At 38.0% G+C, this 25,773-nt stretch overlaps 1 protein-coding gene across 1 annotated transcript in view; it reads right to left on the bottom strand.

Annotated features, from left to right (window-relative positions):
* Positions 1–25,773, bottom strand: part of sirt7 (sirtuin 7) — a 37,426-nt gene that overhangs the window by 9,832 nt on the left and 1,821 nt on the right. Inside the window, exons 2-9 of the mRNA XM_059948478.1 lie at positions 20,147–20,284; positions 16,951–17,055; positions 14,361–14,431; positions 13,485–13,557; positions 9,428–9,526; positions 6,360–6,596; positions 5,077–5,157; positions 3,258–3,364 (exon numbers count right to left, since the gene is read on the bottom strand). Of these exons, the coding sequence (XP_059804461.1) occupies positions 3,258–3,364; positions 5,077–5,157; positions 6,360–6,596; positions 9,428–9,526; positions 13,485–13,557; positions 14,361–14,431; positions 16,951–17,055; positions 20,147–20,284 (911 nt within the window). The remainder of the gene's footprint in view (positions 1–3,257; positions 3,365–5,076; positions 5,158–6,359; positions 6,597–9,427; positions 9,527–13,484; positions 13,558–14,360; positions 14,432–16,950; positions 17,056–20,146; positions 20,285–25,773) is intronic.

Here is a 25,773-nt window from a genome sequence, read left to right as displayed (position 1 = left end):
AGCCTGCCATTCCGAAAGGGACCCGTTAATCGCAACTCTTTGTTTCCTGTCAGCCAGCAAATTTTCAATCCATGTCAGTACTCTGCCCCCAATACCATGTGCCCTAATTTTGCCCACTAATCTCCTATGTGGGACTTTATCAAAAGCTTTCTGGTAGTCCAGGTACACTACATTCACTGGCTCTCCCTTGTCCATTTTCATAGTTGCATCCTCAAAAAACTCCAGAAGATTAGTCAAGCATGATTTTCCCTTCATAAATCCATGCTGACTCGGACTGATCCTTCTACTGCTATCCAAATGTGTTGTAATTTCCTCTTTTATAATTGACTCCAGTAACTTTCCCACCACTGACGTCAGACTAACCGGTCTATAATTCTCTGTTTTCTCTCTCCCTCCTTTCTTGAAAAATGGGACAAACATTAGCCGCCCTCCAATCAGCAGGAACTGTTCCTGAATCTAAAGAACATTGGAAAATGATTACCAATGCGTCCACGATTTCTAGAGCCACCTCTTTAAGTACCCTGGGATGCAGACATTAAGGTCCCGGAGACTTATCAGCCTTCAGACTCAACAGCCTATCCAACACCGTTTCTTGCCTAATATAAATTTCCTTTAGTTCATCCTTTACCCTAGTTCCTTTGGCCACTATTACATCTGGGAGATTGTTTGTGTCTTCCCTAGTGAAGACAGATCCAAAGTATCTGTTCAACTCATCTGCCATTTCCTTGTTCCCCATAATAAATTCACCCGTTTCTATCTTCAATGGCCCAATTTTGGTCATTTTTTTTTTGCTATTCACATACCTAAAGAAGCTTTTACTATCCTCCTTTATATTCTTGGCTAGTTTACCTTTGTACCTCATTTTTTCTTGGTGTATTGCCTTTTTAGTTATCTTCTGTTGCTCTTTAAAAGCTTCCCGGTCCTCCGGTTTCCTGCTCATCTTTGCTATGTTATACTTCTCCTTTATTTTTATACTGCCCTTTACTTCCCTCGTCAGCCACAGCTGCCCCTTACTCCCCTTAGGATCTTTCTTCCTCTTTGGAATGAACCCATCCTGCATCTTCTGCATTATTCCCAGAAATACCTGCCATTCTTGTTCCACTGTCTTCCCTGCTAGGGTAATGTTCCATTGAACTTTGGCCAGCAAATCCCTCATAGCTCCATAGTTCCCTTTGCTCAACTGTAATATTGACACATCCAATTTTTCTTTCTCTTTCTCAAATTGTAGGTTAAAACATATCATATTACGGTCACTACCTCCTAATGGTTCCTTTACCTCGAGGTCCCTGATCAAATCTGGTTCATTGCACAACACTAAATCTACACTTGCCTTCTCCCTGGTAGGCTCCAGTACAAGCTGTTCTAAGAATCCATCTCGGAGGCACTCCACAAACTCCCTTCCTTGGGGTCCAGTACCATTCTGATTCTCCCAGTCTACCTGCATGTTGAAATCCCCCATGACAACTGTATCATTACCTTTGCGACATGCCAATTTTAACTCTTCATTCAACTTACACTCTACATCTAGACTGCTGTTTGGGGGCCTGTAGATAACTCCCATTAGGGTCTTTCTACCCTTAGAATTTCTCAGTTCTATCCATACTGACTCTGCATCCCCTGATTCTATGTTCCCCCTCGCAAGGGACTGAATATCATTCCTCACCAACAGAGCCACCCCACCCCCTCTGCAGTTAGTCTGTCCTTTCGACAAGATGTATGTCCTTGAATATTCACTTCCCAGGCCCTGTCCGCTTGAAGCCATGTCTCTGTTATTCCCACAACATCGTACTTGCCAATTTCCAACTCAGCCTCAAGCTCATCGACTTTATTCCTTATACTTCGTGCATTCATATATACTTTTAATTCGTTACTCCCTCTCCTTTTATATCCAATTCCTATTTCACTTGGCCATACTGTATGATCTCTTCTTGAGCTTTCTACTCCATTGATTCTGTTGTCCTTCTTAACTTTTCTTATTTTCACTTTCCCTTTAATTCCATCCTTATATTTCCAGTTCTTCCCCTCCCCCCCACTACTTAGTTTAAACACATCCGTGCTGCTGTGGCAAACCTGTCTGCCAGAATGCTGGTCCCCCGCCTATTAAGGTGCAACCTGTCCCTTTTGTACAATTCATCCCTACCCCAAAACAGATCCCAGTGGTCCAAGAATGTAAATCCTTGCTTCCTGCACCAGTTCCTCAGCCACACATTCAGATCCATTATCTCCCTGTTCCTGCCCTCTCCAGCACGAGGAACTGGAAGCAAACCAGAGATAACCACCCTGGAAGTACTGCTTTTCAGCCTTCTTCTGAGTTCTCTGAAATCTTGCTGCAGAATGTCCTTCTTCTTCCTCCCAATGTCATTTGTGCCGACATGCACTACCACTACCATCTGTTCACCTTCACCCTTGAGGATTCCCTGCAATCGGTCCATGATGTCCTGGATCCTAGCACCAGGAAGGCAACACACCATCCAATGGAGGTTTAGCTTTAGCAAATTTTAGGTTTTATTACTGGGCAGTCAATATACAAAATCTTACATTTTGGTCATATTACATTAATTGTAAGGACTGTCCAGTATGGGTCTCTTTAGAAGCTAACTCTGTTAAAAAAATTTTTATTATTTCTCTTCTAGGATCCTCACTTTCTTTATCTTTAAATAAACTAACTGATAATTTGGTAGTTAAGTATACTTTAGAGGATCTGGTTACAATTTAGAAAATACTTCGGTTTCTCGAGATTTTCTCCTTCTAGCCCCTTTTTTCTTAATTTTTTTAAAACCCTTCTATGGTCAATGTAGTTTTTAAAGAATGGGATAGATTGGGTATTAAATGTTTCCAGGATCTGTTTGTTGGCGTTGAACTGCACGTGTATGTAACGAGAGCTGTATAACTCATCTCCTTCTACCTTAAGCCACGAACTTATCAATCATCCCTGCTGTGAACCACCTGGAGGTCAAAGACGCCCTCGTTACATGCACATGCAGTTCAACTCTTTGAGTGATAATGCAGAAAGTTTTAAATTAATAATTCATCTCGTTCTACCCCAGGCCACGAACTTATCAATCACTCCTCGTATGAAATGGTGGAATAAATTGTGGAACGTAAGGAATAACAGGAAGCGGTCTGAGATTTTTTGATCTAAGAATGAGTCAGTGGATATACAGGATATGAAAGATGGTGTATTCAAGTTAAACGTCATAAAAATAGTCTGGAAATAATGAAAGTGCAAAAGGTGGTTCAAGTGCAGGAAGAAATACCTATCATAGCGTGGAATTTCAAGACAGAGTTCTTCCAACAGCAGCTGCATAACATCATCACATTTTGCATGAATCTTGAGTGTAGCTACATCATCTTTTGGTGTCCACTGTAAAAAAAAAGAGAGAAGTACCAAATTACAGCCTGCAAAGTGTTTTAAAATATAAAGCAAGAAGGTACTTCACAGTTATGTCTTGGACCTGAATGAGGAGGAGCCTGTCAGGGGTAAATTAAGTTAACTGGGGATAAATGAACCAAGTCAACAATCCACTCTACTATTTCTTATGTATGTTAAACTGCATTAAAGCAAATGTAAAGCTTTTGAAATTAAGTCCACTGCTGGTAATAGAATTTTGAAGGTAAAGTCATTCAGAGAATATTGAACATTAAGGAAAGTCAGAGAATTTAGGGATGCTGGGATGTAAACTAGGGGATAAGCCTTGGCTCTACAGTCAGACTTGAACAGCTGTATTGTCTACTTTTTCTCAGGCTATTTTCTAAAGTGATGTGTTAAGATAATGAGAATAAGCACTTTATTAAGAGATATAAGGTTTTGACGTCTAAATAAGGGATGTTGATGCAAGATCAGGCTCAGGGTGGGGGTGGTTTGATGTTCTTGTTGCCATTTGCATGATTTGTTTTTTTTTGTGGGTGGGGGGGGTTTGATGTGCTTGTTGCTGTTTATGTGATTTTTTTGTGCATGAGGGCATGATGTTTTTCTTTGAAAGCTTTCTATACATTAGTGCTTGGTTTGTGGTTGTCTGGAGAAGACAAATCTCAGAGCTGTACACTGCATACATTCTTTGTTAATAAATGCACCTTGAACATTGAGAGGGCTGATGACAGGGTCAAATGTAATAATGGTACTGCACTGGTAAGAGGGAAAGTGGTATTAAACTCATTTCAGTGTCCAGCACATCACCACTTCACACATCATTTGATTTAACCTGACTGAGTTCTCAGAATGTTGGAGATGGAATTAGGACAAGAACTCTATGTTCATGGTTGGGCTTGCCCAATATTGTTTCAAGTCCTACTGATGTTGAATCGTGATTTTTCGATAATGCGATGCATGTCCAAAGGCCAAGCAGTAGGTGAAGCACAGCAAAGATAAAACACTGAAGAATATTTTTAATTGCAGTGAAATTAACACTGCTGTGTTCACCAATATGCAAGTGGCAATCAGTATTCAAATATGGTTGCCAACATTAAGGGATTATTTTTAAAAATTGCCTTGGAATTGAATGCAAATGTATACTGTGTTCAATAATAAGAGGGTGGTCAATATCAAAGGTTGCTTCTTCCCCAACAGCAAGTAAATGTTCACTTCCAGTTACCTGATGACCAAAAAAAACTCAGAATCCATTTCAAGGATTCCCCCAGATTGGCTTCATTATATATCACATATATACCATTCCCAAGGCATTTTACAATTTTAGCCACTTCAGACACACAATCAACTCCACACAAAAAAAACACAATCCACGACAACACTGTTGGAAAACTGAAGTTATGTGATGGTCAACTTTAACCAAAAGCAAATTAAAGAAATAAAGTAAATAACAGTATGGCACTATAATTGTTATGTTTAGCTAGACAGTGTAAAATTCTGGATTATGACAGTAAGACTATGTGCTCAAACTATAAAACTAAAATTTAAACTTAAACCTGTTAATGGAATACAAACACTAGTTATCAGTAAAATGTTACAAAACACATCTTTTAAAGAAGAAATCAGATATCTTTAGCCAGTTTAGCTTATGCAGCTTTATGGCTCCAAGTAACCTGACATCTACTTCACACAAAAAGTTTAGTTCTTACCTGCAGGTTTACTATATAAAGTTTCGGTCTTTTATGAGGAACTCGGCTCATACACCAAAGACATGAATACTTTTTAAGAATCTGAAACAAAGAAATATTAGTATGAACTAAAGTAGCTTGATGCACTTGGCTCATTTTAAATTTTAATTGTTTACAGAATGGAAGTTCAATCTTTAACTGAAGGAAAAACATTACGATCATTTGGGCCAAAACACTCAATACACATCCAAAATAATCGTTCTTCACAAACTTGAATTGCCAGATGAAAAACAAACCCAACAAGTATTTGTGACCAAGACCTAAAAGTTTTCTGAATTAAAGGCAACTTTCAAGAGCTCAAGAGGGTAGCACAGATCGCAAGATCACATATGTTCTATCCCTGGCGCCGACCTGAGCGGCAGCCTTTTCTAGTTGCTCCCAAGAACTTGATAATTTTTTTTTGTTTGTTTTTAGTCATAGTGCTTTATGTTACAATAAGTGTATGGGACACTGGAAAAATGTTGAATTTCCCCTTGGGGATGAATAAAGTATCTATCTATCTAAAAAATGAAAGGCTGAATTGCCATTCATATCAAAAGAAAATAAAAATTCAGTCTGCAGCTACCATAAACTAGCAATCGTTGTGGCCAAAACTAGTACAACTGGCAAAATTTGTATGCTTTAGTAACAACATCTCTTACTAAGAATGCAAAATGATCACATCTGATTAGAAGTGACCCACTATCAAGATGGTTGATTAACTGTCCTGTCCAAATCAAAATGGCAATATGATTGTCATTTAGACAAGCTTACAATACTCCTTTTACTCTGCATTGCAAACCACAACATTATAGAATACTGATTCTGAGCCTTTAGCTAAAAGAACCAGAATTTTCAGAGGTTAATTAGAATTGTAACAACACAAGTAGTGACCATTTGCCACATAGAATTTACTCTGGCTTCCTACAGAGTAATTTCAATAATCCCATTGTCTATTTTTGAGCAGCTCTGAAAATTCTGTTAATTAATTCACTATTGAAGGCTCCGATTGATTCAGTTTCCTCTGACTCAATTCAAGATTGTGCAGATATGGGCACATATTCTTGTTAAACAATTTTACAATCCTTAAAATTTAATTTTAATTGTGTAGAGACTTGATGGGATAGCTCCTTATTCATAACCAGATATGTACTAATTATTTGTATAAAATATACAATGGGGTGTGGCATGAAAAGTTCAAAAGCAATTAAAGTTCATTCAGCATCTGAAATGACAAAGGAAATTTCTGGAAAACAATGCCTAACCTTTAAACTGGATCCAAGGCAAATGATGACATCAGCTTTCTTGGCTGCCTCAGCTGCTCCCTTCCAGTTCAGTGGCTGCTCCAGTGTTCCCTTTTCACCAAAGTGCACAATTGTGTCTCGCAGCTCACTATCGCATTTGTGACACTTTCTTCCAGTATTGTGCCTGTGTAGTGATGTGCGTTCAGTCACATCAAACAGACGAATGTATTCTCGGTTAGGGGAGCAGTATGTGCAAACCTGCAAAAACCACACCATGAAAGGAAGTAACATACTGAAACATTTGCCAATACCTCTGCTAAGAGAAAGAAAAAGTCCATAAACATTGAAGTTTTAGAGTCTCCTTAACACAGGAAGCACATAAAATATAAAAAGACAATATTTTACAAGACAACTTTTTAAATTTTGTGGAAATTGCCTGGGGAAGATTTCATGTTTGCAGCATTATTTATTTATTTATTTATTTGTTTGTTTGTTTAGCACAGGTTGCCTTCTTTTGCACATTGATTGTCAGTCTTTGTGTGTAGTGTTTCATTGATTCTATTTCTTTGTTCTACCATGAATGCCTACACGAAAATGAGTTTCAGGGTAGTATATGGTGATACACACACACACACACACACACACACACACACACACACACCTTAATAACAAATTTACTTTGAACTTTGAAATACTATGTGGGTGATGGAACTGATGGGCACATAAGAAACAGCAAGGTGTTGGCAAAGCACCCCTCAATTGACAGGCACTGTGCATGGATAGGAAAGCTTTAGAAGGATATGGATCAAACGCAGACAAACGAGACAAGCTTAGGGAGGCCACTTGGTTAGCATGGATGAGTTGGGTTGAGGGACCTGTTTCAGTGCTCGATAATCTGAAATTATCCTGAGGTAATGCCTTTAAATCTCAAATGGGAGGAAAACAATTTTTTCAGCTACTCCCTGTTGATCTGAGGAAGTTGCAGTAAGGTAAGGGTTAAAGACAGCATCCAGGCAAGCACAGCCTCTGGCAGTTGTGGTCAAGTGAGCCCTTTGAAGTGACACCACTGGAGACAATCTTGGCTATTGCAGACAGATACGGTGAGAATGACAATGGCAGTATGCAATCAACCTAGAACATTGCTTCCCTTTACTTAATAGAGTGTGCCAGAGACAGGCGAGGTATGAATAATGGAAGGATGTGAAACACATGTAACAACTAAGAGATAATTGCTTTACTAACTTCAAAATTTCATCAGTTGTCAGCTTGAAGTTTTGATTAACTTTTAACACCTCTATTATGAATGGCAATTGATCTTACAAGTAAGGAAGTTAAACATATAGAAATGGTCAATATCTGTAATTGATAAGCCAATTCTGTATAAAAATAGCAGTTTTCTGTTTTGACCAGAACAGTGAGGGTGACAGGGATAATGCTCCTCTCTTTGTGCACAAGTAAAATGAAACATGTGAGTATGTTGCTCCAGCTGTTTCAGTTTAGATCAGGGCAAAACCAGTCCACTTGCATACCGTGGGTGGCATGGTAACATTGTGGCTAGCAAACGTTTTACAGTACCAGCTACTTGGGGTCAATTCCCGCCACAGTCTGTAAGGTGTTTGTATGTTCTCCCTGTGACTGGATGGGTTTCCTCTGGGTACTCCAGTCTCCTCCCACAGTCCAAATATGTACCGGCTGGTCGGTTAATTGGTCGTTGTAAATTGTTCTATGATTAGGTTAGGATTAAATTGGGGGATTGCATGGCTCGAAGGCCCGGAAGGGCCTATTCCATGGTGTAGGACAATAAATAAATTTTTTAAAAAGACTCCAGTCGTAAGAGTAAATGTGTTCTGGGCCCAGTTATTTCAGTTATTTATTGTTGGCAACTTCTGAACCTTGCACATCTAATTGACCAAATCCATCATTTTGTGAAAATATGAGATGCACCACCCCCCCCCCAACCCCACAGTGCCCTGACCAATTCTTCCACAACCCATACATGTTAAGAGGTAAATTATATCAGCCAACCACCCAAACAAGCACATCTTTGGTGCATGGGAGGAAATGTATACACCTGGGATAATACATGCTCACAGGAAGAATATACAACATAGGAATAATAGACAACATAGGAGCTTAGAATCAACCTTGGATCACTGGAACTGTGAGAGAACTACCAAGAGTGCAAACAATTTAATAGTAATTTCTAGATTGTTCAAAAGTAACGCATTCTATCGCCAAGGATTAGATTGTTATTGTTATTTCTGCTTCAGTTGCACTTTTGACATTTTTACTCAATTTTATCCTTTCTGAAAAAATAAAATATTTTATATTCTTGCTGTGTAAAATTTAGAAAGATTCATACAAAATTATGAGGGGCATAGTTAGAGTAAATGCAAGCAGGCTTTTCTCATTGAGTTTGTGAGAGACTAGAACTAGAGGTCATAAGTTAAAGTTAAAGGTGAAATATTTAAGGGAACCTGAAGGGGAACTTCTTCATTTAGAGGATGGTGAGACCTGTGAAACCTGCTTCCAACAGAAGAGGTGGATGTGAATTCGATTTCAGCATTTAAGAGAAATTTGGACATGTACACAGATGAAAGGGGTAAGGAAGGCTGAGGCTGAGGTGTAGGTTGGTGGGATGTTAATGAATAATAGTTCAGAATAGACAAAATGAAGGGCCTGTTACTGTACTGCAGTACTCTACGACTCTAACAAGCCTTCCCCTCAACACCAATCGTCTTCTCCCTCCACATAATCAAAGTTAATTAATCTCAATTGAAGCAATAACAGGATAAAAACTGGTTCCAGTTTCAAGATTTACAATGAATACACAAACCAGATGACTATCTGAAGATTATACCAATGGAAGTTGGTGAACATTGAAGACGGTGGATTTTCAAAAAAAAAATCAATTAAATTTTCAACTGCAGTAATTGATTTCTTGCTGTGGTAAAGGCCAGGCAAAAGCTCAGAACAATGATAAACTGATCATTGTAACTAATCTTAAGAGAATAAACAAAAGATCATTTATATCTAATATACATTACAAATTGTAAAGAATATGCTCTCTGTATCCTCTATTACCTTACCTCTATGTACATATTTCCATGCAGTTCTGAAAGTGCTTTTCTAGGTAAACTGCTTCGTAAATGTAGCCCATCACAATTCTGAGACACCACATGTTGCACCTGAAGGGAAATAGGCAACAGAAATACATAAACTGTTAACAATCACGAATTCTGGTTTGGTTAGGAAAAGCACACAAAAGGTATTCAAATGTCAACCTGATATTGTTCTGAAAGATTGATTTATGAACTGTTCAACTTTTACTAAAGGCAGACGCCAAAACATCAATTTACAGTGAATGAAACCGGCTCAAGCCACAATCACTCTCGACTGTCCCAGGATGTTTTCAGTATGGGTGGGGGGAGGGCTGGGATGCTGGTTGGATATTCTCAACCAAGAGGTCATTAGTTTAAGAATGCATTTCCGTTACTTCAATTACAAGTTAAGTAATGTAATCTAACATTTTATGGCATCTCCAACTGTTTTCCAAAAATGCTCATCCAAGAAAGATTAACCAGCAACAAATGACTAAAATATAAAATAGCTAAAAACTGTCAAAAATATACAATACAGATTACTTTGTGAATTTGCCAATTGGAAGATCTTATCTAGGAGGAAGAGAGAACCATGTTCACAGGACATGGCTGTACTGCATCTTGAAAATGAATTAATTTACAATCAGCTGGTTTTCAGTGAATTAAAAGAAAGTACGTTAAGAGAAATGTCAGCAAGGACACTAGATATCTGCATTAAGTCTATACCAAAAAAATGGGCTAAAATTCTTAAATTCTGATGGATAGTTTCAGTTGCATCCATCAAGAGTTCATTCATTGAACAACTGCATCTGTCAACAATAACCAGGGAGTTACAATCATTTGACAGCAATTAAAAAGACTTATCCCATATGTTTTAGGGTCCAGTTTATATTCTTAAACCTTCTTATTCAGGTTTTTTGTTCTTAACCTCAGCTAGCGCACACTCATCCGTTATTTTGTATTTTAAAAATAATTTAAAGAGTAATTTTAGCACAGCTGCATTTCCATTCAGTTAATTTAGGTCGTTTCAGCACCAACTCTGGAGCCATTTGAATTGCAAATGACACTACTTGCCTCAGATAAGATTTCAAAACTGAAACAGTTCTAAAGCGAGTTGCTCAATAAGTACTGAAAATTTTTATTATTTTTTTAAAATCCTTTGACTTGACAGATTGTTAAGAGTTGCATTAAGATCATTTGTCATGTTAAAGGACTTTCAAGGTTAATAAAATGTCACATTTTATAACAGGCACATTAATTTTCTGTGTATCCCAGTTTTCCATGAAATAGGAAGCAAAACCAAAATTACTCATTTTTATAAGTACAAATTATTTTGGTATGTGGATATTGCTCGTAAGACCAGCACTAATTGCTCATCCATAATTACATTTACGATAGTGTGCAGTCACATTCCTCAGCTTAGGTATGCGATCCCAATTTCCTGGGCTGTTTTAAACAGAGTGAGGCAAAACTTTTGGAACGTTGGGCTGTTTCAATTTCTGAGGAGCCGAGAACAGAAGTAACATTGAGTAATCATGACCAAACATTCCCACTTCTAATGGAACGAAGGTCACTATTATAACAACTGGGCCTTAATGTAGAGCATTTGGGCCCTGCTATCAATTTTCATGGACTTCTGCATATAATTGGCATATATTCTCAACTTGCCAGTATTAATTTTTTCCCCAATTTGGGACAAAAAAGTTAAACACTTTTCCAAAGCTCTAGGTCCACAAAATTCTCAACAGAGTGAAGTAATAAAAGAAAACGTGAATTTTCCTGACAGGGCTTGCAGAAAACCTGGACTGTCAGAGCTTTGGGGTTTCATATGAACCTTGGGTAGAGTTGGGAGCCTGCCCTGAGAAAAAATAAGGCTGAATAAAATCAGAGTCTGCTTAACTTGATTGAGTTAACAATTAAAGCATTTTGGCTTTATTGTGCCCACAGACTTGATTAATATCTGACATAAATAAACAACAAGGGTATAGAATTCACCAGGAAACCAAACTAAATAAGCATTTTCTAGCCTTCCAGAATTAACACAGGAACAGATTTTAAATACATATTGACATCAGAACTAGGATGCACAGGGAACAATTTCAAATTGTTCAATGCCACATCTAGGGCGAAGGATGATAGTAACAAATTTCATAATGGAACAGATTGTTGGAAGTGGGATGATATGTGGTTGATAATGTTTAACACTGCTAAAAGCCAATGTTTGATTTCACTCAAATACTCATAAGTAACAAAACAAATGCAACTATTAAAATGTGGGTGTTTAAACAAAAATCCGTAAAAACAGTTTTGTAGTTGACAGGTAAAATAACAAAAAATGTTAAAAGGCATACAAAGTCATTGGTTGTGGCAGAGTGCAAAATGAAAGATTGAAAGGTAATGAAACATCTATGAAGCAGGTAGGCAGTATCTAAAGTTGTGTGGCCAATTCTGGTTATCATAATGCAAGAATGACTAATGAAGACACAGTGGAAATTAGTTAACAGGCACCAGGAATGATAATTTCCCAGTTAAATGGAGAGGTGAGGAAAAGTCTGAATTCATTTCTAGGATACATTTCCCAAAACTGGTGTTGAGGATAACCTGATAGTATTGCTGGTTTGGAAGACACAATGACAAAGAAAAACACCAAGTGAATCTTCTTGGTTATGGCCTGAAATTCCAAAGGGAAACACTGTTATTCGGTCACTCCGTTGGAAATCCTGAACTTGCACTAACCCACTACAGAGCGAAGACCCATTAGGTGACAGATACCACTGTTCTTATTACTGTATTTAGTGGATTCCATAAGCAGTCTCTGGGTAGGATTGCCCAGCATTATAAAAAAGGAAAAGGTGGGGGGGGGGGAAATCACCTCTTCAGTCTAATAGGGAGACCTGGAGAATGATTGGAAGCCCCATTCTTATCAAAGGGAATTGATGGTCTACAGATCAAGAGGTAAAGGACTAATTACAGGGTTTAACTATTGCCATGTCACTTAATGTGCTTATAATTATAATTTTTCAATATTTTTAATTTCTGCTTGGATTTGTGAAAATCCCAGGCACATTTTCAAGTCTGCATCAGTCGAGGACATTTACAGAGTTTAACAGTAGATTATGTGCTCCACCTCCTTGCTTTGGTTTCTACTGCAAGGTTCCAGCCACCTTCAAGGTAAATGACATGAATGGTTAATAAGATTGATCCTCTACCTCCAGTTATAACATATGGATGAGTGGGTGCAGTAGGTAATATTCAAGTTGATGCACCAAACATAACATAATTGGACTCAAAAATAGTTAAAGTGCAGATGTTGTGCAACCTCAAAAAAAACTTGCAGATGAGTATACTGCCGTTGCCCCTCTAGATGGCAAAGGTCACAGGATGGGAATATGCTAAATTACTCATGAAAAACTAATGCATTTTCTAGATGCTACACACCACAGTCACTGTGGCATTGTGGTGAGGTAAATGCTTAGGGCGGCAGATAGATTACCAATCATGAAAGTTGCTTAGCCCTGGATGGTGTCAAACATTGAATGTCTTCGGACCTGTCCTCAGATTCATGGAGGTTATTTTTAGAAGCAAAGTTTATTGCAAATTGCAGTTGTGTTGTCCAAGATCCAGAAGGGCGCCAATACTACAGATTTGCAGTTATTGCAGTGTGGTTTCAATGTTTCAGTAGTGACCATCTCTTAGCTAAAATGCATTAACGCTTCATTTCCTTAGCTGTTTTTTCACTAGTTTAGTGAATTTGGTGCTTATTCTAATCCCGCATGAAAGCAGTGCAGGGATTCTGAAATCTACCATACGTGATATGAAAATTTAAATTGTATTCCTCTTTCATTTAAAATAAATCACTTTTAGAATTCAGTTATGATCCTTGTTATGCCAATGAGGTTTAAAAATTACCTATGTGACCATAATACTGAAATTTCTATTTCAATTGTCTTCTATAAGGTGAAAAATTCTCCTTCAATGTTATTAAAACGCACTGAAGTGAACAAAGAGCAGATGCTGGAATGGAAGAAAAAATTATAGCTCTTACCAGCTTTTCTTTGTAAAGTTTTGCAATACTCATGTGCGTCAGTGTGGGCTCTGCCTCACTGAGGTCTCCTGTGCTTTATAACAAAGACAAAAAAGATTCAGAACAACAAAATAATAAGCAATTACATTTTGTTGCTTTTTGTTTAGACCAATACAATATTTTGATTATGCTGCTGGGTAGACACTAGATATTATAGTAATCCTCAGACTAAGTGTATATTGGCAAATAGCATCTGACTTAATGACGATGTAGCATCGGCTACACAAATAACCTATTGGTACAAACACATTATCGGGATGCATTCAATCGCTTCGAACTGTTAACAATCATGAAGATTTTATCAGATTATAACTAACAGATAGATTGGAATGTGGCTTCAGATATTCAACTTCTCAAAACAAGGAAAAAAACTACTCTTTGGAAACTCAATTCTCACTTGTCTTACTTCAAGCAATGTTGGAGCCAACCCACATTACGTTTATACTGATTTAAAGAGGCAATAAAAGAAAGGTCACATCTGAAAAAGTTCAGATAGATCTTGTTAAGAGAACTGGAATTAGATTTGGTAATTTACCACAAATTAAACCATAACACCTGCTGGTATCAAATATGCTGGAAGAAATACCCCAAAGCCTTGAATAAACCGTAAGGTTGAGAATATTTTTACTTTGAATGGTCTAAATTATTGTCCAATTCTTCTTTTGGCCAATACTTCCAAAATATGACATGTTTAACATTAAACAGAATAAATTACAATATTAATAACACTAGATAATACAGGTTTTCATCCTAATATTCTACACATCATATACTTTATTACTTGATCTGTGCTATTTGACATTAAATATATACTTGCATTAAAAAAAAATTTCTTACCTCACTGTCCTACCACTCTGCAATAAAGTCCATACTCCATTGGGGCCCCTATAATCTGGGATGGAAGCAGCCTATGCAAAAACAATGCAATATCATTATTACAAGAAAGAAATATTTTCCAAGTACTTGAGCATTAAATAAAACTTAATTATTTTCACAAGAAATTGTGCAGTCAAAAACTTGCTTAAAAAGACAACTTTGGAGGAACTTAAGCATAGATAACAGAGGAGGAGATGGAATTCCTGAAGATGGAGCATGGAAGCTCCCTTAATAGAACCTGAAAGATTATTCCATACATCGAGGTAGTATAAAAAGGAAAAAGGAAAAAAAGTGCCAAATATATATAGTTAGAGAGAAAGTGCAGGGAGATGCAAGATCAATGGCAAGGTAAATGGAGAGACCAAGAATTGAGTCTGAATCATTAACACTTGGGTTGAATGACATTCACCAACACATTAAGGTAGAAATTAGACAGTGAAATTTATTGCTCAAACTAAAAGACCAGATTGGAAGTCAAATGCAAATCATACTCCTAAGCATAACCTAGATCATATACACCACATTTTAGGCTTGGATTATTTTTAAACAAAAATTAACAAAAGTTTCACGTAGAAACAAAACTATTTTTTGAAAGTAGAACACATCACTCCAGTTCTCAGATCACTACACTGGCTTTCTGTCCAGCAGAGGAATGACTTTAAAATATTTCTACTAGTTTATACTGCATGGTCTAGGGCCAAAACACATCTCTGATATCTTACTGCATTATGAACTTTCCTGAGCTCTCAGGTCGTCTCGGGTGGGTCTGCTTACCGCCCCCAGGGTCAAGACTAACCTTGGTGAAGCAGCTTTTAGTTACCATGCTCCATGTATCTAGAATAACCTTTCAGAAGATCTAAAGTCTGCCCAACTTTTTTTAAATCGAGACTTAAAGCTTTTCAGTGTAGCTTTTAATTAGAATCTCCTGCCCTGTAACTTCTATTTCTTTATTTTTATGTGTGATTTTATTCTTTATATTGCCTGTAATTTGATATTTGATTTTTTTTTATCTTCTTTTATGTAAAGCAATTAGAACTGCCTTGTGCTTGAAAAGTGGTACAAGTAAACTGGCCTCGCCTTTTAGCATTCATTGAAACATCAAAGTGTGTGATTGAGAATAAGACCAGAAGTAGGCCACTTGGCTCATCGAGTCTGCTCCACAATTCGATCATGGGCTGATCCAATTCTTCCAGTTATCCCCACTCCCCTGCCTTCAACCCATACCCTTTGATGCCCTGGATTAAATTGATTAAATAAGCAATTTAATTTCCTTTTACTCATCTCTGAATACTAATGCCCTCTTTAGTAACTTTCATACTGAATAGAAAAACAGTGGGAAATGTAAGAGGAAATGGTTAGATGGATTTTAGAGCAAGTTACAAGGTCAGCACTACATCATGGGCTGGGGTCTGTACTGTGCTATAATGTTCTCTGTTCAAAACTGAGGATTACAAATGAGATGCATAGATACACAAAGTCTTGACCAGCAGTTACCTGCTGCTTAGGAAAGACCTATTCACCTTCCCCTCCAATCCCCAAGCAGGAAAATATAGACAAAGATTGGTAGATCAATCTCCTAGATCACAGGCTGGTGTACAGACATAACATTGTCACCTGAGCTCCAGTGTTGTTTGTGTAGTGTTTGCACATTTTCCCTGCGGGTCCAGTTTCCTCCCACATCCCAAAGACAAATAAGTTGGTAGGCTAATTGGCCACAGTAAATTGCCTCCAGTGTGAAAGCAAGTGATAGAAGTGGATTGAGTTGATAAGAAAGTGGACAGAGTGAAAAAAATAGGATTGATACAAGATTAATGTATCTGATGGATGGTGAACAACGTTAATAGTTGGCACAGACTGTTGGGCCTATTTTTGTGCAGCATTGCTCCATGACTGAAAAGTACAACTGCAAGAAAACTGGAAAAGTTGCAGCTTTTGGCACCTTTCAATCCAGTAACCCATCATTAAACTTAAGAAAGGCTTTGATGGAGTTGATATGTCAAAGTCTGTATCTGTGGAGAAAACCTAAAATAGAAGCCATGAAAGTTAGTCATTAAATAAAACTTCCTGATTAAATAAAACATACTTCCACAAACTGTTGATTTGAACAGCATGGTGCATTTAAGGGCAATTGGAAAAGAATTTGTGGAAGAAATAAGAATAGTGTCAAGGGATTTGAAGTTTGTTCAAAGAACTACGAAACAAAATAAACTGTTTTCTTGTACAAAATGTCATGCTCTCATTTCCTACATTTCATTATTCCATATCTATACAAATCATAAAGAAAAATACACCTCTCTGAGTATTGTTATTACATGGATACTCAATACTATTTGAACTAATGGAAGCCTTCAAATCAGTCACATTCATCTGAGGGGAAAGGTGTACTTTACTGCCCTCTGGTGGTTTCTTCAGATAGCAAATGGACCACACAAGGAATGGATATTTTCTTTTCCATGCTAATACAGTATTACATTGCTTTGATAGTCAATACACATGAGCTCCAAATAAAAGTTCTTTTTCTCCCCCAGGCTTGGTCATGTTGCTGCCTTACCGTGCTGATTCCAGCGCCAGAATAGATCACTAAATATTGCGCTGCCTGAATAGCTGCTGCCAGCAGGTTAATTTTTCTCTTCAATTCTTCGGGTTCATCAATGACCTAAGTAGAAAAATAATGGAAAATCCCTCAACATATAATGAATTAACATGTCTTCTCTGGACTAGTATCTTACGTAATAGCACTTCACATATTGCTTAAAGTCACGTAAAGTAACTTGTTCTGACGACTTGAAAGTCCAATATTAACAACTCCAATGGCTTTGAATGTCACCAAAACACTGCAGAAATCTAGTTAACTCAATAATTTAGGTAAACCCACAAGACTATTTCAAATCAGAAAACACATCAGATGAGAAAAATGACTAATTAGACCATAAGACATAGGAGCAGAATTAGGCCACCTGGCCCATAGAGTCTGTTCCACCATTCAATCATGGCTGACTCTTTTGTTTTTCTCCTCCTCAACCCCAACTCTTGATCTTCTCCCCGTTACCTTTGATGCAGTGTCCAATCAAGAAACTATCAATCTCTGCCTTAAATACGCCCAATGACCTAGTCTCCACTGCACCTGGTAACAAATTCACCACTAAAGAAATTTCTCCGCATCTCTGTTTTGAAAGGGCGCCCCTCTATCCTGAGGCTGCGCCCTCTTGTTCTAGATTTATTAGTGTTGATTAGTTTAATTAGTATAATTAGTTTTATTAGTGTTGATAGAGGATGTATTTTTACAAGCAAGAGAACTCTTACTTGTGCTTAATAATTCATGCAATTGGCACACAGAGGGCTTGCCTTAATATTTCATTATGAAATAGAATTCAAATTCGTTTATTATTGTCACAATAATACTGAGACACAGTCTTGTATACTGTTCATACAGATCAGATCATTACACAGTGCAATGAAGTAGAACAAGGTACTGTAAAACAGTAACAATGCAGAATAAAATGTAACAGCTACAGAGAAAGAGCAGTGGAGGTAAACAAAAGATGCAAGATCACAATGAAGTAGCTTGTGAGAACAAGAGTCCAACTTACTAGGGAACTATTTAAGTCTTATATCAGCAGGGTAGAAACATATCAACTTCTGCCCGAGAAGCGATTTGCAGCTGCTCCATTTTGCCTACCAGAGCAACAGACCCACAGCAGATGCCATCTCATTAGTTCTATACTTAACACTAGAACATTGCAACAGCAAAGATGCACACATCAGGATGTTGCTATTGACTACAGCTGAGCCATTATGCCATTATCCCTCAGAACTAATCAATAAGCTTCAAGACCTTGGTCTCAATACCTTCTTGTGCAATTGGATCCTGGAGTGCAGACCCCACTCAGTTTGGATTTGCCATAACATCTTCTCCACGATTTGCATCAGCACAGATGCACCGCAAGGCTTCACTTTACACTTATGACTGTGTAGCTAAGCATGGTTCCAATGCCATTTTCAAGTTTGCTGATGACACCAGTATCATAGGCAAATTAAATGAAGTGATGAATCAGTGTATAGGAGAGAGATTGAAAATCTGGCTGAGGGGTGCCATAACAACAACCTCTCATTCAATGTCAGCAAGACCAAGAGCTGATTATCGACTTCAAGGAGGAGGGAACCAGAGGTCCATTAGCCAGATCCTCTGAGCCATGAGGATCAGAGGTGGAGAGGGTCAGCAACTATAACTTCCTTAGTGTTAACATTTCAGAGGACCTGTCTTGGACCCGTAAACATGGCAGTGCCTCTACTTCCTTAGGAGTTCATGAAGATTTGACTAACATCTAAAACTTTGACAAGCTTCTATAGATGTGGTGGAGACTATATTGACTGGTTGCATCACAACCTGGTATGGAAACATCAATGCCCTTGAATGGAAATGTGACTTATGTAACCTTATTGTGAAATGATTGTTGGTGCCAGATGGGGTGGTTTGCATATCTCAGAAATTGCTGATCTCCTAGAATTCTGGGATTTTAATGTCTCCAAAGTTTATACAGAATGGTGTAAAAAATACAGTGCGCAGCAGTTCTGTGGAAGAAAATGCTTTGACAGAAGTCAGGGGAGAATTTCCAGAAAAGTGACAGTAACTCAAAAAAAAACATGCTTTACAACAGTGGTGTGCAGAAGAGCACCTCTGAACACACAACACAACAACCCTTAAAGTCGATGGGCTACAGCAGCAGAAGACCACACCATGTTCCAATCCTGTACCTAATAAAATGGCCATTGATTGTGTATTGTAACTTTTACAGGTCCTGTTGTCAGCACAGGAGTTTGGTGATTGAAATGCATCATCTCAATGAGCCAATCATAATCCATTCTAGAATTCTTTAGTTTGAACACCTAGCAAAGAAAGGTTGTGCATCTACAAATGGTTATGGTACATTTCATGGGCTCAGTCAATCAAAGTTGAGGTACAAGATAACTGCACATCATAGTCACAAAGTACCAAGAAATAAAGAATCAGCTAACGTTTTTGATAATGTGGGTTGAAAAATAAATATTAGTTAAGACTCTTGGAGAATCCTCTTGCTCTCCAAATAATGTGGGAAGATCTTGATATCTACTTTAAAAAGGCCTATAATATCTTGTTTAACCTCAAAATGTCATCTAAAATGATTCCTCATTTGAATGAGGGCAAATTTGTAACATGAATCACAGAAGAGAGTGCTACCACAGGGTACGAACATCATTAATTGACCATTGGGCATTGTTATGATGTTAGAAATGAATTAACATTTGTTTCTTTACATATACTATCGTTCTAATAACAGTCAACATATCAAGGTTCACGAGAGCAGATTCATTTGGTCTTCCCAGACAAAAGCTGTGTATCAATAGTTCTAATATAAATGGGTTCTGGGTAAAGATCAAGTCTGCCAGGCAAAGCAGTGACTTCAGGCAATAGCAGGTTTGGGGAAATGAATGAATAAAGACCAAGGGGATGAATAAAAGACACAAGGGAATGCTGGAATCTGAGCAACGCACAAAAACTCAGTGGGTCAAGCATTTATGTAGGAAAATAAGACTGTTGACATTTATCCTTCATGTATTGCTCTAAAGATTGAAGGATCTCTGAAAATAAAAGCAGATAGAGCTGGAAATATCCGACTAGTCATGCAGCAATGGTATGGTTAATATTTCAAGTCAATGGCCACTAATGCATTTCTAGTTCTTTCCCCAATATTGTACAAATTACCCACTTCTTCCAGTTTCCTCTTCCGTGCCTCAGTCTTCTGCTTTCGCTTTTCCAACTCCTGCACAGTGTCAACACAGGCTGAAAGCAGGGCAAGGTCATCCTTTGTCCGTAGCTCTTCTGGTTTTTGAAGAATTGCCGACACCTGCAAGGGAATAAATTAGGGATGTTTTTAAAAAGAGAGCATTAGAACGAGTAACACATAATCACCAGTTACTGTTGACACTGATTCAATCACACTAGTTAAAAACCCAATGATGAAAAATTTGTAAGAGCTGTATAAACAAGTCCATTGAAAAAAGGTGCAGTATGGTCTATAATTACATTACTCCTTACTGAGTGATTGACTGAGAATATCCTTCATAAATTTAAAATTAATAATGCAGCAAGCGATAGTCCTTTATGGCCATGGTTAAAATGTATACCATTTGAAATGCAAAGAAAAGTTTGAAAATCCCTAATGTGAAGAATACTTTATTCTATCAAATACATATCTAGAAAACTCAACCCTTGTAATACAGAACTATTAAAGGGCATGTTGGATGAGTCAGTTCACTTTATCACTGGGTCACTGTAATTCTTGTTCACCATTCATCATAGGTCACGTCAAGTTTCTCCCACAAGTATTATATCTACGCAAGTTAAACAATTTAATGTACCCTCAAGGAAAATTCCAAGATCACAAGTCACTGTGTCTTCCCTTGAGCAATTTTTACAATGAATCATGAAAGTTTACAAACTTTCACATCCATCAAAGCTAATGAATGTCAAGAAACATTTAGACTGCTGAGTTCTTTTCATCTTTCAAATATCATAATCCACAATTAAAATCTTATTGACGACAGTGCAGTTTAGAATCCTTTCTATCTTCACTGTTATTCTGTACCTATGTAGAATGAAGTAATATTTAATACATAGGTTCTTTATATTGAAGCCAAGAAGTTCTACATTTCACAAGTGATTATAATACAATTTGAAAATATAATTATGCAATATACACAGTACTGTGTCTTCGGCACATATATAGCTAGGGTACCATTTGGGCAGCATTATATATTATGTCTTTCCAGTTATCAAGTAACACTCAATACTACTGAGCTAATACAAATCTAAGTACTCTCATTTCTGTTTCCCAACCACATTCTTATTTTAACTAACATACATTACCGTGCAAAAGTCTTGGGCACCCTGTCTCTATCGATATGCCCAAGATGTTTGCACTGTACTAAACAGAACATAGAACATCTCAGCACTTCAGCCCATGATTTTGTGCAACCTACAAGATCACTCTAATGCTACCCTCCTGCAAAGCCCTCCATTTTTCTTTCATCCACGTGTCTCTGAAATGTCTCTAAAGTACCCACCACTACCACCACCCCTTGGAGCATATCCTACACACCCATTACTGTCTCCGAGCTGCCCACCCACCGAGATTTCTGCAGGCTAACAAGATTCATTGCCAGGTACTAGACCCAGTATGGCCTCTCCTCTAGTTGGCCTGTCTACAGATTATGTCAGGAATCCTTCCATATATAATCATAAATAAGTAGATGAAAGTGCAATGTGTTGGCCAGTTTTATGACAACTACACCAGGGTAGGAGGTGAAATTAGTTAGAGGCTGAGAGAATGTTGTTAAAAAAAAAGAGCAAGATATAGAAGTACATAGTTCCCTGAAAGTAGAGACACAGCCAGACAGGGTGGTGAAAAAGGCCATCTCAGAAAATTTGCTTTCATTGCTCAGTGGATTGAGAACCAGAGCTGGGATGAAATGATACATTTGTATACTGTGTGCAGGTCTAGTCAGCCAGCTCTAGGAAGGATGTCATTAAGATGGAAAGGGCATTGAACCGGTTATTACTGGGTCTGGATGGCTTTACAGACTGGATAGGCCTAGGCTCCCCCCCCCCCACCCCACCCAAGAGCATAGTAAGATAAAGGGTGACCACAGACAAGTGTATAAATAATAAGGGGTATAGATAAGGTGTATGGTCTCAGTCTTTTTCCCAGGGTAACAAAGTCATAGATTTACGGTGTGAAGGGAAAAGATTTAAGGAAACCAGAGGGGTAAAACAGAGGGTGGTTCAGTGTGTGGAACAAGTTGCCAAAGGAAGTGACAGACATGGATACAACCACAACGTTTAAAAGACATTTAGATTGGTGGATGGATAGGAAAGGCTTGGACTGATAAGGGTCAAATGCAAGTAAATGGGACTAGCTCAGGTTGTCATGTTAGTTGGTATGCGTCAGCTGGGCTAAAAGACCCGTTTGCTTTACAACTCACTATTACAAATAGTCAGTAGTAGAGAATAGCAAGTAATTTATTGTGCAACAGCACTGCCACCATGTGGTATTGACAGTTCTCCAGGCACTTGATGTTTCAATACTCGGAAAGAGCTGGGAGAAATGTCTCTAATTAAAGGACAACATGACAGTTATTTTTAAGTGTTAATCATGCACTGAAGGATTAAAAAATATTTCCAGTATAAACAATGATATAATTGAATCATCGATGCATAATATTTTCCCCCTCAGGCATTTAGAATTCTCTCCATCCTAATTATAAATGTGTTCCGTTGAATTTAACTCTTAAGAGATACAAGCCCATTGGGCTGGGCAGACTATAACAATTTTACATTATAATCAAGCTTCAGATCGAAGAATTAATAAAACACATGCTAATATCAAAAAAATGCAATTTACCAACTTAGAAAATGGTATTTTGTTTCCAAAATAAGTACTTTTAGCAAAATTGGGAGGTCTAGCAATGACTATTTATAATTCTCGTAGGGCTTCATAGCATTCATTTCACGCTCCACAGCCCTTTGACCAGAACTATTTTTACCTTGGAAATTTTAAATGTGACACTAATAAACTACACTTACATTTACACTCTTTCTCATTATCCCTTGAAAGCATTGTGCTGGAGCACAAATCAGACTGGTTTCGATGTCTCTGTCAAAGCCTTGCCAAAGATCCTATCATTAATACAAGAGAATATCACGTGCACAACCAATTCTTATCCTTAAGTCCTCCCAAACTGACCAAAAGTGATTCTGAGAATCCCTTGTCACTGGCTCTCATGCAGTTCAAAGCTACTTGCATTACTTACACCCACAGAGATGGTTCAAACTTGCCTACTCAGAAAGTCATTTACGTAGTATGTAATCAATACCACTGCCACAGACGAGTTTTAAGCAAAACATTATTAATTGACCTGGAATGAGTGTCATGTGTGTGCACCACAAATAAAAGACCAAATGCAATTTTTCTGTGTACAAGAACAATATATTCTACACATACAATTTTGGTGCTTTTTTAATAAATGTTTAATGACAAAGACTTATCACCTTTTACATGTACATAAATAATTCAGAAATACATAGTAAAATGCAACTTGATGAATGGACTTTTGTAAATGGATTTCTTCAGGACAGTACCATCTTGAACCACTTCATGAATGAACTCCCTTGCATCACATGGTCAGGTGCAGGGACATCTTGGGCAGCACAGATCATACAAAATGCTGCCTTATAGCTTGAGAGACCCAGATTCAATACTGACCTCTGTAGTTTTTGTAGATCCTGCATGTCATCTGAAACTTTGACAAACTCTTATAAATGCACAGTGGTGAGCATCCTAACTGGTTACATCACTGCCTGGTATGAAAACAATGCCCAGGAATTGAAAAGATAACTGAAGGTGGTGGATACAGTTCAGTCCATCACAGGCAAAGCCCTCCACACCATTAAACATATTTACAAGAGATGTTGCCACAAAAAAGCAGTGGTCATCATTACAAACCCCCACCAAACTATACTCTGTTCTCACTACTCTCATCAGGCAGGAGCTACAGAAGCCTTAGGTCCCACACCATATGGTTCAGGAACAGTTATCACATTACAACCAACAACCTCTTGAACTGGTGTGGATAACTTTACTCTCCACAACCAACAGACTCTTCAACTCATGTCCTCAAGTTTTTAAAAATTTATGCAATTTTTTCTTCTTTTGTATGTTGTTTGTTAGTTTTCCACTAATTTCTTGTGTATTTCTATTGTAATAATAGTTTCTATTGTATGTTCCTGTAAATGCCTGGTTAAAGCAGTATATGATGACATGTACAAATTCTGTTAATAAATTTACTTTGACTTTGGGCACTGCCAGTGCAGTTTGCATATTGCCCTAGAATTCGTGGGCTTCCTCCCCTATCCTGACATACAGATTGGAAGGTTAATTGTCCAATGCGAATTGGCCCTAGGGCAGAGAGGAGTGTAGAATGTGGAGAAGTTGATGATGTCAGTATATATAATAGAGCTCATATAGAATTAGTATAAAAGAGTAGCTGATTATCAGTAGGGACTTGGTGTGAAAATTCTGTGACTCCACATTCACTAATGATTGCATTACCCGATGGGAGGTCTATTTAGCATCATTCTGTGACCATCTCACAAATAACATTCACAACAAAGTTCAAAATTAATTTATTATCAAAGTATAAATGTGTCACCATATACAACCCTGAGATTTGTTTTCTTGCAAGCATACTCAATAAATTTATAGAATAATAAGAGTCAATGAAAGACCCCACAAGCTTGGGCGTTCAATCAGTGTCAAAAGACAACAAACTGTGCAAATACAATAAAAGAAGCAATAATAATAATTAAATAAGCGAGAGAACATGAAATGAAGACTCCTTGCAAGTGAGTCCATAGATTGTACGAACATTTCAATGACAATCAAGTTGAGTGAAGTTATCCCCACAGGTTCAAGAGCTTGATGGTTGAGGGGTAATAACCATTCTTGAACCTGGTGCCGAGAGCCCTGAAGCTCCTGTACCACCTTCCTGACAGAAGCAGTGAGAAGAGAGCATGACCTGAATGGTAGGGGAGTCCCTGATGATGGATGCTGCTTTCCTGCGACAGTGTTTCATGTCAATATGATCAAAGGTGGGGAGGACTTTACCCATGGTCAACTGGGCCATATCCACTGCTTTATGCAGGATTTTCCATTCAAGGTCATTGGCACTGCCAAACCAGGCCATGATGCAGCCAGTCAATACATTTGCCACCACATCTATAGAACTTTATCAAAGTTTTAGATGTCATGTCAAATCTTCACAAACTCCTCAGGAAGAGGGGTGCTGCTGTGCTTTCTTTGTACTTGCACTTACATGCTGGGACCAAGACAGGTCCTCCGAAATTGTAACACTGAAGCATTTAAAATTGTTTCTCCACCTCTGATCCTCCGATGAAGACTGGCTCATGGAGCTTTGGTTTCCTCCTCCAGAAATCAATAATCAGCTCTTTGGTCTAGCTGACAGTGAGTGAGAGGTTGCTGTGGCACCACTCAGCCAGATTTTAAATCTCCCCAATATGCTGATTGACCACCTTTGATTCAACCAGTGTCATCAGCAAACGTAAATATGGCTTTTGAGCTGTACTTAGCCTCACAGTTATAAATACAAAGCAAGGAGAGCAGGGGGTTGAGTGCACAGCCTTGTGCTGATGGAGATCATGCAGATGTTGCCAATCCAAACTGACAAATCAGGCCATTACCATATCCAATCCATCCATACATCTTTGCTTAAAAGTACCACCACCAAGAGGGCACAACTCGCAGAACAGCAAGATGCC

Source organism: Hypanus sabinus, chromosome 23 (genome assembly GCF_030144855.1).
Source record: "Hypanus sabinus isolate sHypSab1 chromosome 23, sHypSab1.hap1, whole genome shotgun sequence".
Classification (NCBI taxonomy): Eukaryota; Metazoa; Chordata; class Chondrichthyes; order Myliobatiformes; family Dasyatidae; genus Hypanus; species Hypanus sabinus.
This window is presented reverse-complemented; position numbering and strand designations above follow the sequence as displayed.